The following is a 13,083-nucleotide window of genomic DNA, read 5'->3' as shown; positions in this document are numbered from 1 at the left end:
AACTGAAATGGCATGAACACTCTTACGCAAGCCAAACAGCTTGATTTACATATACACTCTTCCAAGAAGCAAGCCAATATTCAAAACCTCTGGCATTTTTAGAAATCTTAAGTAGAATTTGTACCTCATAGTCAGGTCCTCCAAAGTGGGACTTTTTCTTCAGTTCTGTCATAGCATTTTTGTATGCTTCTTCTGCTCTTCTCCTTTTCTCTGTCTCCTGCAAAATTACATGATCATTTTTTGATGCAGCATGAATGAACTGGCTGACAACAGTACATAACCCAATCCTTAGAATGATACATTCAGCTTTTTTCCAAGTAAACTTTCAAGTAACGGTTGCAAAGCTATTTCCTCATTTTATTCGCATGTATGCATTGTGTGTGTCCATAAATATCCATATATAATTATAAAGCTTGGGAAGTTAGCTACCTTGAGGATACTTTTCGTCATAGCTCTTTGAGGGCCAGAGCTGGTACCTGACTTACAGTTTATATAACCTCCTCAGCACTGCTTGGGCAGTGACAACAAAAGGTGAAGAGTAAAACTGGTAAAAAGCTAACTTGATGAGTGTTGTGAGATACTAATGAGTCACAGCATGTAAGCTTGTATCTGTAATTAGCTGGCATAGGATCCTTGTGAGTAATTGAATTAACTCCATGCAGAGACTAACAGCTCAACATCATTCTCTCATAATAGGTGTATGACTATACTAGAGACACTAGTGATGTTTATGTCACTGTATATTTTGAACTAAGTAGTAGTAATGCTGGAATCAGCCTGGTATTTCCTCTGCAAGTTCTGGATACTGACAGATATTCCTAGTGAAAAAAGCTATGAACACTTTTGAAATTCTTGCAGAATTCAACTTTCTTACACAAGATGCTACTCTGTCCCCTTTCAAAATCACTTTCACATAGAAGAAAGTGTTAAGAGTCTAGGTGACAGCTGTACACCACATAATGCTAGTTGCAGAAATGAGTGCAAGTATTCAGCAACCCAACTGGAACTTTAAAGACTCAGCAGAAAACTTAATCAAGACTGACAGGCTGAGTTTGCCAACTGGGAATTTGTTAGTTACATTCTCTATGAATGACATATTTTCCTGTTTCTAAAGAGACGCTTGAAAAGTAAAGCAGTACTTTTTGATGTGTTGTAAACATAGTAGAGTTTTCCATGGGAAAACTTTAAGAAAAAAAGCAGCACTTGGATGAAAACAGTATTACCTTCGTCTATTATTGTAGGCTTTTCCCTTCTAGAAACTTTCAACAACAGGCAACAACTGCCAACGTTTTACAAAACTTTGGAAGTTTACCTATTTTGAAAGTACCTGTAGAATCCTGAAGATACAGAAAGCATACATGTCTCACCAGAACTCGTGAAATGAGAAATAAACAAAATACTAAAATACCCAACTTGCCCCTCCCCCCCAAGCCCCTAGAAAGCCAAAATTCCATATTTTTCAGGCTTCAATCTTTGAATTGGATCTGTGAATTAATAACTCAAAAGTGTCAAAAGACTGTTCTTCACTCCAGCTTCTCCTGATAACAAAATTAAATAAAACAAATTTGTGAAATTCTTTGATTGCACAGCAGAAAAATTACTGGTATTATTAAAATTCTGGAATTAAGTTACAATTGTCAAATGTAAAAAAAAACACAACCTAAATGTGTTGTTTTTTTTGTTTTGTTTTGTTTTTTGCTAAAATTTAGTGTTCAGAAGATAGCTTGCACATTAACATCAATTAGTAAGACCAAGGGAAACAAGAACAGAAAAATGTTTCCTGTAGTCAAAACAAGAAAAGCATAATCACAAGGATATTGTTGTGACTAAAACAATGGATCCAATACTAGGGATTAAACATTTGGAAATATTTTCAGTTATAACTTTTAATTATGTTGGCCTCAAGTACAGTGGACATATGCTTGCCATGCATCTTTAGGCAAAGATAGCCTTTTATAACATGGAGGCTGTATTTTGTGACGCAGGAGAGCTCTCACTAATCGTGTTTGCCTTTTTTCTGTCAAGTGAAATGCAGTCTGGAAACTAGTGGAGTAAGGTTAGAGAGGGAAGAAGAACGCTGGATTACAACAGCACTACACTTCTCATAAAACATTGCTTTTAGCTACTGACACAGATCCTGTTCTTCATGCAACAGATCTATACCAAGCAGAGCCTACAGAGTTGACACACAAAGGACAAACTTCACTATCCCTTTCAACTCTTGCAGCTGCTCTTCTGAACAGACTTGGAACAGCTGTAAAACCTTCCCAGCTTGAACAAACACAAAGGAGCTGCCCAACTTTAGATAATTTACCTTTCTAAATCTCTCTGAGAATGTAGATTGAACTTTATTATCTCACAATATTTACTTCCTTCTCAGAATAGTGTAGGCATCTCCCAAGAAAACCAACAGGACAAAGATCAACACCCTTCTCTGCCTACATCTATTTATCAGATGACACCACCAATGCTTTTTGCTCAGATTCGAAGTTATACAAAAGCCTTTTACAGCCCTATGTTGAGCCCCTAAAGGAACATGACAAAAAGCTAAAAGCAGTCCCACAACAGAAGTGGAATAGACAATGTTAATAGAGTTATAACTGCTGTATTTAAATTCTTGTGAATGGCATAGATGTCAAGTCACTGCTATTCAGGGAGTTGCAGGAGTCCCTCTGTGGGAGGTGGGACAGACATCATCAGTTTCAGCCAGCTCCAAAACAGATCCACTACAGTTAAGCCTATCAGCCATGTGTGGCATGTCTATGAAACCGTTTTTAAGAAACAGCAAAAGCACAACACAGAAGACGAGGGAACAATGAGCAATAAACAGCAAAGAGAATGTCAGGGCCAGAGTAGGAGGTGTTTCTCTACACAGCAGGTATCCACATTGCATGAAAGACCTCCACGTTGGAGCAGAGAGGCACTTCCTGAAGAAACTGTGGCCCATTGAAAGCCCATGCAGGAGCAGATCATTCCTGACAGGAACAGTAGCCTGTGGAGGACCTACCCTAGACCAGATTTCCCACAACCTCCATCCTTCCCAGGGAGAGCAAGCAGAAGGTAGAGGGGGCTGCGGTGAAAGAGTAATGTTGAGTTTGGAAATGGGGGAGGAAAGCTGTTTCAGGGGGGTTTTCTTTTTGTTTCCCACTAACTGGATCGGTTTTAATTGGCAATAAAATTATTTTCTTATGTTAAGACTATTCTGCCCATGACAGCAACTAGTAAGCAATGTCCTCATCTGTCTTTTGACCTATGAGCTTTTCCATCCAATTTTCTCCTCTTGTTCTGCTGGGTGGGGTGGTAAGTGAGCAGATGGGTGGGCATTTGGCTGTTAGTCAATGCTAACCCACATTTCTGTATTAATGAATCCAATCAAGATCTCTTCTAAAAGGCTAGCAGTTAAAGGAATCCAAATGAAAGGCAATTTTATATTAAAATTACGGAATTTCAGATGCACGCTGCAAACAGCAAAAAAATCAGTGACAAATATGACTAAAAAAACTTGTAACCTTATCAAAGAAAATCTTTAAAACACCAAATTTTGAGAAGTCTTTGCTATTTAATTTCTGGAGAAAGATGTCCAAATAAGCTCGCGATCCCTTTAAAACGTTTTAATGTATTTATTCATGATGTGTGAAGTATTTTGTTGAAGAATGATGTTACTGTCAGATGAGACCTAAACTGAAATTAATTTTTTTAACCATTTGCAGCTAAAAATGTGGTTTAATATTAGTCTAGTGACAAATAACTGACCTAAACCAACTCAAATTCTGTATTAGAATACTACTCTATGACCAGAAAAATTCATTTAATCCATGCTATAAGCAAAGTCTGATCAACAAGAGAACCGTGCTCAGCCCAGAGAAGAGCAGGTTTTTGTGGGGGCACCTAAAAACATACCACCAAGGTAATCATCAAGCAGATAGAGACAGACTTTTTACATCAGCCTATGGTACAAGGGTGAAAGAGATAAGCAGAAATAAGAGTTGCTCTCACTGGATATACAGGAAGACTTTCACTATAACATGGATAAGCTTCACCATAACGACAGATGAACAGAGCAGGCTGCTCAGAAAGGCTGTGCAGTCTCTTGTCTTGAAGACTTGAAACCAGACTTAATAATGCCCTGACCATCCCTGTCTGATTTGAAACTCTTTGAGCAGGAGATTGCACTAGAGACTTCTTGAGATCTCTTCCAACCTGAGCTACCTTGTGACACCATGAACAACCTTCAAGTCTTAGATCTGCTGTAATTCCTCCAGCTACCTTGATGAATCGGTAACAAAGTAAGCATTGCTGGAAGTGTGAATACAGATAGATAGGACCAGGCATTTGATATACAAAGACCTGGAAGACGGGGGCAAAGATTCAAGCATAGATGTGTTGTGTCTGAATGCCTTCATTCTTTGAATCATGTATCACTAACACATACGGAGCAAGATTTAAGTGTGGTATGCCATATGGAAACATGCTAAATTAAAAAAGCAGAGACAATGGCTAAAGGGCTGCACAAAACCCCTGTCAGAGATGGCAGGATTATAGAAATCAAAGCCTGAAGTACATCCCAGCCATGTTTCCAGCACATCTCATATGAAGAAAGAAGAAACGGCTCCTTTTTAGTTGCTTCAGTGGTTGAGCATCCTTAGTATGAACTATCACAGCCATTATAATAACATCACACACCTAAAAAATTAACCATTTAACCAATTAAAGACATGTTTTATACTAATCCCTTAAATATCTCTTTAAAGGTCTCATCAATTATTTCACTTAAAGTTAAAACTGGTTGTTCACCTCATTATTGTCACCATCTCTTACAATTAAAACAGTTTAGATTCTCACATCTTTTAGGAAGCATAGATATTTATTTAGATCTCTATTAGAAGGCTGCAAGCAATACACTTATTACTATGGAATACTGTCAGATTCTCTAGAGATATGAAAATACAGGAATACTAGCTGAACAAGGACTGCAAAAAGACATATGATGAATATTACTGTATTACCAACATTCAGGATAAGATTTTAACATTTTATAGAAGTAATAGATAAAGACGACACCTAAAATTAATGTGCTGTACATAAAAATACAAGCAATACCAGGAATATGAAGGTTAAAGACAGCTCATTCAAAATTTCAAGCTAAACAAACATTTTTTCAACAAAAATAAAACAAAAACAGTCTTACCTTATCTAGCCTTTTTTGCCAGCTTTCTTCACGTTTTACCATTAGTTCAATACAATGAGATAGTGTAGCCAGGATTCCAGCAGTAGTTGCTTTGAAAGTTATAGCTTCTCCTTTAAAGTCTATGCCGTTAATTCCTTTGGGGGTCACATGTGGAAACACTAAAAACAAACATGAACCATTCACTGATAGCTGTCTTTAATTCAAATGAGCATTTTAAATGCATTGTTTATATTACAATTGCTTGAAGCAAATATAGTGGCTATAAAATTGATTTAGAAACAAAGATCATAAATGCCAATAATTTGCAACTATCCACAGGATAAGGAAAGAGATTCAAAAGGAGGAACGCATCCCTTCAGCTTCATCTTGCTATACTGTATTTCAAGTCTGCTTGTAATGCTGTATTACTCTGCTCTCCGCAAACCATGTGGGTGGAGGGAGTGGTAATACTTTGTAACAATAGCAGTTTGACAGCTTGAAGTGGGGCCTAATTAAGACAGAGCAACCTTAAAACATATCTAATACAGTACTAAGAAAGGAACAATTTAAAAATGCAATCAAACCCAGAATGTAATATTCAAGGTTGCTTTAAGCAGGTAATTATAGATTTAAAAACCTCCAAGTAAAAAGGTATGTTATGTATAAAAGTATCAAATCTGTTGAATTATCCAAGTACTGTGGGGTTTTGCAATTCCAACAACTACTTTGTGCTGTCAACCAAGCCATCTGTTGCTAAGGCTATTTAAACAAGTCACTTAAAATGTGTGACAAAAAAAGTACCTATTATATGTCAAACTTACATGTAGGTTGACAGAATAACAAATCAAACACTACATATTAATGTCATAAAATATTAGAGAGCAGAACTAACACCCATGTTGAAGCTGACTGAGCCTAGCAAGTTAAAGTAACTCCTGCTATGCCATAGGAAAAGATAAAAAAACAAAAACCTAGTGACATCACCCAGTTGGATATTGCTTTTTTTTTTTTTTTTTAGTCTGACAGTGTGACACTGTTATGGCTTAAAAAGCTGAAATAAATATTTGTGTAAGTTTATCCAATATCTGTCTGTATGGGTGAAGTAGAGCTTTCAAGCAGTTCAGATCTTGTAGGGAAAAGAAATGCAATTGCTGTTCTCTAATGGCAGAGCACAGTGTCTACACTTAGGGAAAAGAAAGCAAACATCACATGGTCTTAAGCAATGGCTTAAGTCTCCAGAGGTTTTATACGCCCTCCTTTCACTAGGATTCAAACTTCTTTTTTCCTTCAAATAAATGATTACAGACTATATACTCCTTCAAATGCCTCAATAAGCATATATGCTATGGTAGAACACAGCTTATTTTTTTTTCTGCATATTAATCAAGAATACTCCCTAAAAGATAAAGATGGGGGCTGGAAAAAAAAAAAAAAGGAAAGTAAAGAAAGAAAAATCTGTTTCAGAAACAATAATGAGCAGAGGAACTCTCCCTCCCCCCAACAGCTGCAGAGGCAACACGGAGGAGGCTGAGCCTGAAAGTGGTATAAGCTGGCAAGGAGGCAATGCAGCGGATTCTCTTAGAATAACGAAAACCAGACAACGACAGCTTCACCCATAGACTGCATTTTTCTTAGGAAAGTGTTATACCACTCATTTGTCCTGCTGGTGTAGATCATTTCACATGCAGGCTTACCAGCAGAGCTATTCTGCTTATAGATGTGATTTTTTTTTTTCCTGAAGTACACAACATGCTAGACATGCTGAAGAAACCACCACCAGCTGCAACAAGTATAAAATCATTTCACAGATCTCTGTGTTAGATTGTAAGGGGAATGCACAGCCTTATTTCCTGGAACAAAGCCAGCTTTCCTTCCTGATCATCTTTAAGTCTCAGCTAAAATTCATTAATACTCTGTATAGCTTTGGCTGCCATATATTTTAAGACTTTATTCAGTGAATAGTTTCAAAGTAGCAGCAATATATACTCACTGCTTGCAATTTCACTCAGAGTCCCTTCAGCCATTATAACCCTGGACAAAAGTGAACTTGTTGCAGAAAGGTGCAAAGCCTATTTTTCTGAGAGGATCACTCAAGAGGTCCCTTACTGTGCATGGGAGTACTTTGACTCACTCCTCAGGAGTGGTTTTTCTTCCCAGAACATGTCTGAAGGTGACCTCAAGCCCTGTTTCAGCAAATTAACATTCAGCAAATTAGAAATATTTGTCAGGAGACGATCTATTTGGAGAGGCTAAACATCTCTTATTCCTTTTTTTTTTCTTTTATTTTTCTGTGTCAACTAAAATATTTAGTGTTTCAAGCTGAAATCTTCAAGTTCAAGTTAAAAGTTAATAGTAGAAGTGTTTTTATTGCAACTGTTCTTCTAGCTTGGTGATGAAACTACATCCAGTCAATTGAAAAAGGCTATGATTGAAAAATCATACATTCACAGAATATCCTGATGATTTTTCTCCTAATTTAAATTGAATTTCAACACTTCGAAATTATCCAGTCTTTTAAGTAGTTCTCTTTTCCTTCTCAATTGTTTTTTCTTTCCTTCCACTGTAATCAGCGTTTTATACCATGCTTTAGTCTTCAATAGCTCTTTAGCCTTTCTTTCTTACACCTCTAGTCTGTCAGGATACATCGTTTTTTCCTTCTTGTTCCTAAGATGCTGTTTGTAACCCTTACCCAGAAGTCCCAAGCATTATCTGTTCAATCAAATGTTTCCCAGGGAAACAAGAGATTTTTAATAAGACAGTAAATGGAAAAACGAAGTTTCTTCATCTTTTCCATGTTATACCACTTCTACATCTTATGTCACTATCCTAACTCCAAATGAAAAAGAATAAATGAATGGGTCATGCACCCACCCATTTAATTATCTTCTGTTGTTGATCCTCTGTTGATAGCAGTAGGATCAGTACGATTATTTTCCCCTTAAGCACAACCTCAGTATTTCAGTATGACAGTGAATATTATTCCTCCAGCAGGACCACAGAAATCCACCACAAAACCTACTGTGCTTTCTACCAAATTTCTCTTCTTCAGACTCTCGATCACGTCCAACTTTTGTCTTCAAAGAGATTACTGAAGTAGGTTTTACCCACTCTTCTTATTCTTACATAATATAAGCCCAGATCTACTCATTTTCCTCGAAAGATGGATGGGAACTCTTCCTGATCAAGATACAACATTCTTAGAATGTAAGATCACAATAGGTAAATACACTGAATGAATGCTTTATACAAATTATCATTGGTTCAGTTACCAGATTTTCTAATGGAAAAGTGAGCGATAAATTCATATGCAGAGCTCTAACTCTTCACCAAAAGATTCTAGAAAAAACAGAAGAAAAAACCTCCCTGTCCAAAACATCACATCTTCACAGCAGTATAAAATCTAACTAGTCATGCTAACATTCTCCTCCAATCCAGGAAAGGTGCAGAAGGGAAAGTGCAAAAGACAATGTAAATATGATTCCTTAAACTAGTCTTAAATCTAGCAGTTTGACCACTAGACCAGTGCACGAGGAGGCTGAAACACTCCTTTATTCTATTAGGCTGAATAGGAGGTTCAGCCTCTGCTTCCCCCTTCCTGGAGCTGTGACTGCAGACAAAAAGTGTTTAGTATGGACAGGCAACCAGTATTCAGCTACAGATTATTCTGGTATTCACAAGACTGAAGAGAATTCAAGAATGGAACCTGAAACCTGAGAAACCTAAGAATTAACAGCTGCTCTGATGCTAAGCTTCAGAAAAAGGTAATGTTTAAGATCAACTTTTTGTTATCAGCTAGCCTAGTAAGTTCTCTGTCCACTACACAAGTCTCTTAACCTGAGGCTCCTACTTCTCCTGTTGCATGACTGGAGTCTTATGATTCCACTCGATAGTGGACATATTCCAATTCTTTCATTTTTAGGCAAGCCTTGCAGCAATCAGTTACTGCCTCATGAGAGGGAGCAGAGGGGCAGGCGCTGAGCTCTGCTCTCTGGGGACAGCGACAGGACCCAAGGGAACAGCACGGAGCTGAGACAGGGGAGGGTCAGGCTGGGGGTTAGGGAAAGGGTCTGCACCCAGAGGGTGGTCAGGCACGGGGACAGGCTCCCCAGGGCAGTGGTCATGGCACCGAGCTGCCAGAGTTCCAGAAGCATTTGAACAACGCCCTCAGACACCTGGTCTGACTTCTGGGCGATCCTGTGGAGAGCTGGGAGTTGGATTCAGTTGGATCCCTTCCAACTCAGGATATCCTAAAATTTCATAGAATCTTTAATACATGTAAATTCCTAGAAATCAAACAAGGACAGAAAAACTAAAATGAAGAAAACTAAAAATGAAGCTGTTAACAGAATTGATGGGAAGTAAATGTAATGGAGTCCTCAATCACAAGAAGTGGAGTTACAGAAGAAAACAAAAAGGTTGAAAAGTGAGAAACTTTTGGGGGTTGCAGAATTCTTTTCCATAGTGAACTATAGAGTTTATATACAGGTACCCATAATACAAAATTTCTTAGAACAGAAATTATTGAATATTTGATACTGAACTTTTTCTAAGAGGAATGTGATTATCACTTCAAATTGTTTTTAAATACGTGATAAAAATGGACACTTGCCATTTAAATTTTCTAAGATGACCAGATGTACTAGAAATACACACTTCCTTAATGAAATTTCACATATTAAATGTGTGTATATAACAGACATACCAGAATAATGTAGAAATGAAGAAGTGTTCTAAAGGTAAATTAAGCTGAAACTCCTATATTATCCTAGAAAAATTAAGTGTGACAAGACATCTCTTTCAAAATGAATCATACAATGAAATTAAATGTTTGCTATTGTGTTTTTTTTTAATATCTTTATATATTTTTTTCTGAAATTTGTTCTAATGACTTAGTAGGTCTTAGACATTTAGACTTTTTATATAGGGCTGGTGAAACTGACTTGCTTAAAGGTGGATGTTGCAAACTAGCTTATCTTTGCTGACAAGAAGCATGAAATATTTACTCAAAGCTTCAAAGTTATACACTACTTCTGACATCAGCACTGCAATTAGCAGTTCAAGTATTTTATCACTGGAAAATCTACTCATGTGATTAATTCTGGTAGTATGTTGAAAAAACTCCTTCCTTCCATTTCCTTACCTCCTCATTCCTCGTTAACATTTTTGGAAATACTCTAGAAAGAGCATTGTGCTAGGTCTGGCTAGGCTGGAGTTAGCTATCCCCACAGCAGTCCATGCACTGCTGTGCTCTGTACTTGTAGCTAGAACAACATGACACTGCATCAATGTTTTGACTACTGCTGAGCAGTATAGACACATCATTAAGGCTGCCTTTCCAACCCACCACTCACAAAAGCCAGTAGGTTGGTGTGGGCAAGAGGTAGAGAGTGGACATTGCCAGGGCAGCAGGCTCAAACTGTCATTCCATACCATATAATGTCATGCTCAGCAATAAAAACTGAGTAAGGGGAAAGAGAAGAGGGAGACTCGTTATGAAAGTGTCTGTCTTTCCAACCAGATGCTGTGCATATTCAGGCCCTGCTTCTCAATATATGTCTGAACATTGCACACTGATGGGAAGTAGGGAATAATTGGTTTCCCTTTTCATTTCTGCAAAACCTTTGCTTGTTTTTCTTTACCTTTAATTAAATTGCTCCTTATCTTGACCCATGAGCCTTTTTTCATTTTATTTTCTCCCCCTGTTCTTTTGAGAAGGGAGAATGAGAACTGTTGTGCTGGAGCTTAGCGGTCTGTGTGAAACCACCACAAGCACTTAAATACAAGAAGGAAAGATGCAAGACAAGATGACTATAGCACATTAGAAAGAAAATAGAAAACAAAAAATTGTTATTTTGCTGCATTTTCAGATCCTTGGTGAAAGTCTTTAGATTAAAAAAAAAATCTTCTCAAGAAGCAGAACTCATTTGAGTTCTTCACATTCACTGCACAGATGGAGTAAGAAAACTATAATCAGATCATTTTAGATAAGAATCAGAATTCTGTTAATCATAGTATTGGAAAACACAGTTTAAAAATGCTAAAATTTTAGCACTTTGAGTGCTAAAATTAGAGAAAAATCAGTAACACAATATTGACTTAGTAATGTAGCCACAGAACATGGAAAAAACAATACTGAGGCATACCTAACTGGAAAAGCATTGTGTTCCACCACACTCCTAAAGCTGACAACACTTGCCAGAAAAAAAACTGTGGTTATCTATTACAAATTTCAGTTCTTACTATTTGAATAATGCATCCAGTTCAACAGAATTTTGTACTGGAAATGTACAAAATCATGAAAATCTCACGAAAAAGCAGCTCTGAGATTCATGAAAATTATCATGAAAAGCAGCTAAGAATGATAATTTTAACATGAAGAGCTTCCTGTCACATTTAAATAACGTTTCTTATTTAATCTCTTCTCACACAACAGCATAAATATCAGTCATATCAAGATTATCATCATACTATTCACACAAATATTCAGCCAAGTTTAGACACTTACATTTTTCCTTACTGCTGTTACTGTTATGTAAAAAATCCCCATCAGAACGCATTGTAGGGAAATCATCTTCATCGTCTTCTACCACTGAATATGGGAGAGGGAGAATGTTATTGGAGTAAAACGGTTTTACAGTTCTTCAGTAAGCAAGGAAAAACTAGGAGCATCTTCATGCTTAAGCAGTATTTATTTTTTTCCCTATAATAAAAACCAGTCATGACTCTCTCTCCTCATCCCCCCCCCCTTTTTTTTTCACCATTTAAGACCACAACCAACATTACTGTAAGGAACTATTAGGAGACTAATGTTTGTTCAGTATCCAAATTTAGTACTCTATTTTATGGGAAGAAGAAAATTCTGTTATAACTGAATAAACACGGAGTCACAATTCAGCTCTTCTATGTTACAGACTTAGTGAAAAAGGGGAATTGTTCTTACCTACCCTTATTACTACCAAAAGAGTCAGAGTGCCAGAACAAACTCAGGGATAAATAGAAATGCCTCAGGGAAGTGTATGAGTATGAAAACTAGCTGTGCTATGAGAAAAACAATTCAGATACATAGACATCCTCATCTGAGTCTACTTGGACCTGAAGTGTGCATTCAAGTGGTCTAATGTTTTAGCTCCAACCAATACGTATCAGGAGTACACAGTATGTCAGTATATTTGCCTTTAGGAAAGAATATATCGTTCCTATCAATTCAAACCGATACGCTATTTTTTCGAAATAATGGTAAGAGATGCAGTGGTAAGCTCACTTGACTTCGTCTTATAGGGAGATAAAAAATTATTGTTGTATAACATCAAGTGCTTAGAAGATCATTTATTTCAGTGAGGTTGACAGCTATGGGTTAGGATCAAAGCTAAGCAGCTTTCTACGGGAATCCAACTTCTGCAGTGCAAATAGTTAACATTATTTAAGCAGAAATATCTAGGATTAATTACTATATTAAAGAGCAAATTTAAGACACCTGTTTTCTCTCTATGACATCAAATGCTAAAGGAACTATTTCAAGGGCTATTTCTTACCATCTAAAAAGTTAAATTCTATGGAGCTCAGTGTTTTCAATTACAATTTTACCTTTATCCCTCTGGAGTTCATCTTTGGAAACAGCATCTGCACAGGCATCAAAGTATTTCTGTAAAGTATCAACTTGTCTACACAAGATGTCTCTAAAGGTTTCCATCTCTGCAAGCTTCTCACGTAAGCTATGGCCCTTCTGAAAATACAAGACAGAAGTGCTTTAAATGTTTCTACATACCCTGCAATAATTTAATGCCTAAATAAAAAAAAACGATTTCTGCAACAATGATGAACAAGTCTTTTACATACTTCAAAGATATTTCAGATAAGTAGTTACAAAATACTGTTAGAACAATATGATTCCAAAAACCATATACAAGTGTATCTTC

General features: G+C 36.9%; 1 protein-coding gene across 2 annotated transcripts in view; it reads right to left on the bottom strand.

The window, feature by feature from the left end:
- CERT1 (ceramide transporter 1) overlaps positions 1 to 13,083 on the bottom strand; it is a 79,832-nt gene that overhangs the window by 18,081 nt on the left and 48,668 nt on the right. For both annotated transcript variants that reach the window (XM_027446890.3, XM_038171325.2), the window contains exons 5-8: positions 12,752 to 12,890; positions 11,673 to 11,756; positions 5,189 to 5,346; positions 125 to 217 (exon numbers count right to left, since the gene is read on the bottom strand). In XM_027446890.3, coding sequence (XP_027302691.2) covers positions 125 to 217; positions 5,189 to 5,346; positions 11,673 to 11,756; positions 12,752 to 12,890 — 474 coding nt within the window. The remainder of the gene's footprint in view (positions 1 to 124; positions 218 to 5,188; positions 5,347 to 11,672; positions 11,757 to 12,751; positions 12,891 to 13,083) is intronic.

The sequence above is a fragment of the Anas platyrhynchos genome, chromosome Z, assembly GCF_047663525.1.
Source record: "Anas platyrhynchos isolate ZD024472 breed Pekin duck chromosome Z, IASCAAS_PekinDuck_T2T, whole genome shotgun sequence".
NCBI lineage: Eukaryota > Metazoa > Chordata > Aves > Anseriformes > Anatidae > Anas > Anas platyrhynchos.
The sequence above is the reverse complement of the archived record's forward strand: the minus strand, read 5'-3'. Positions and strand labels throughout refer to the sequence as shown.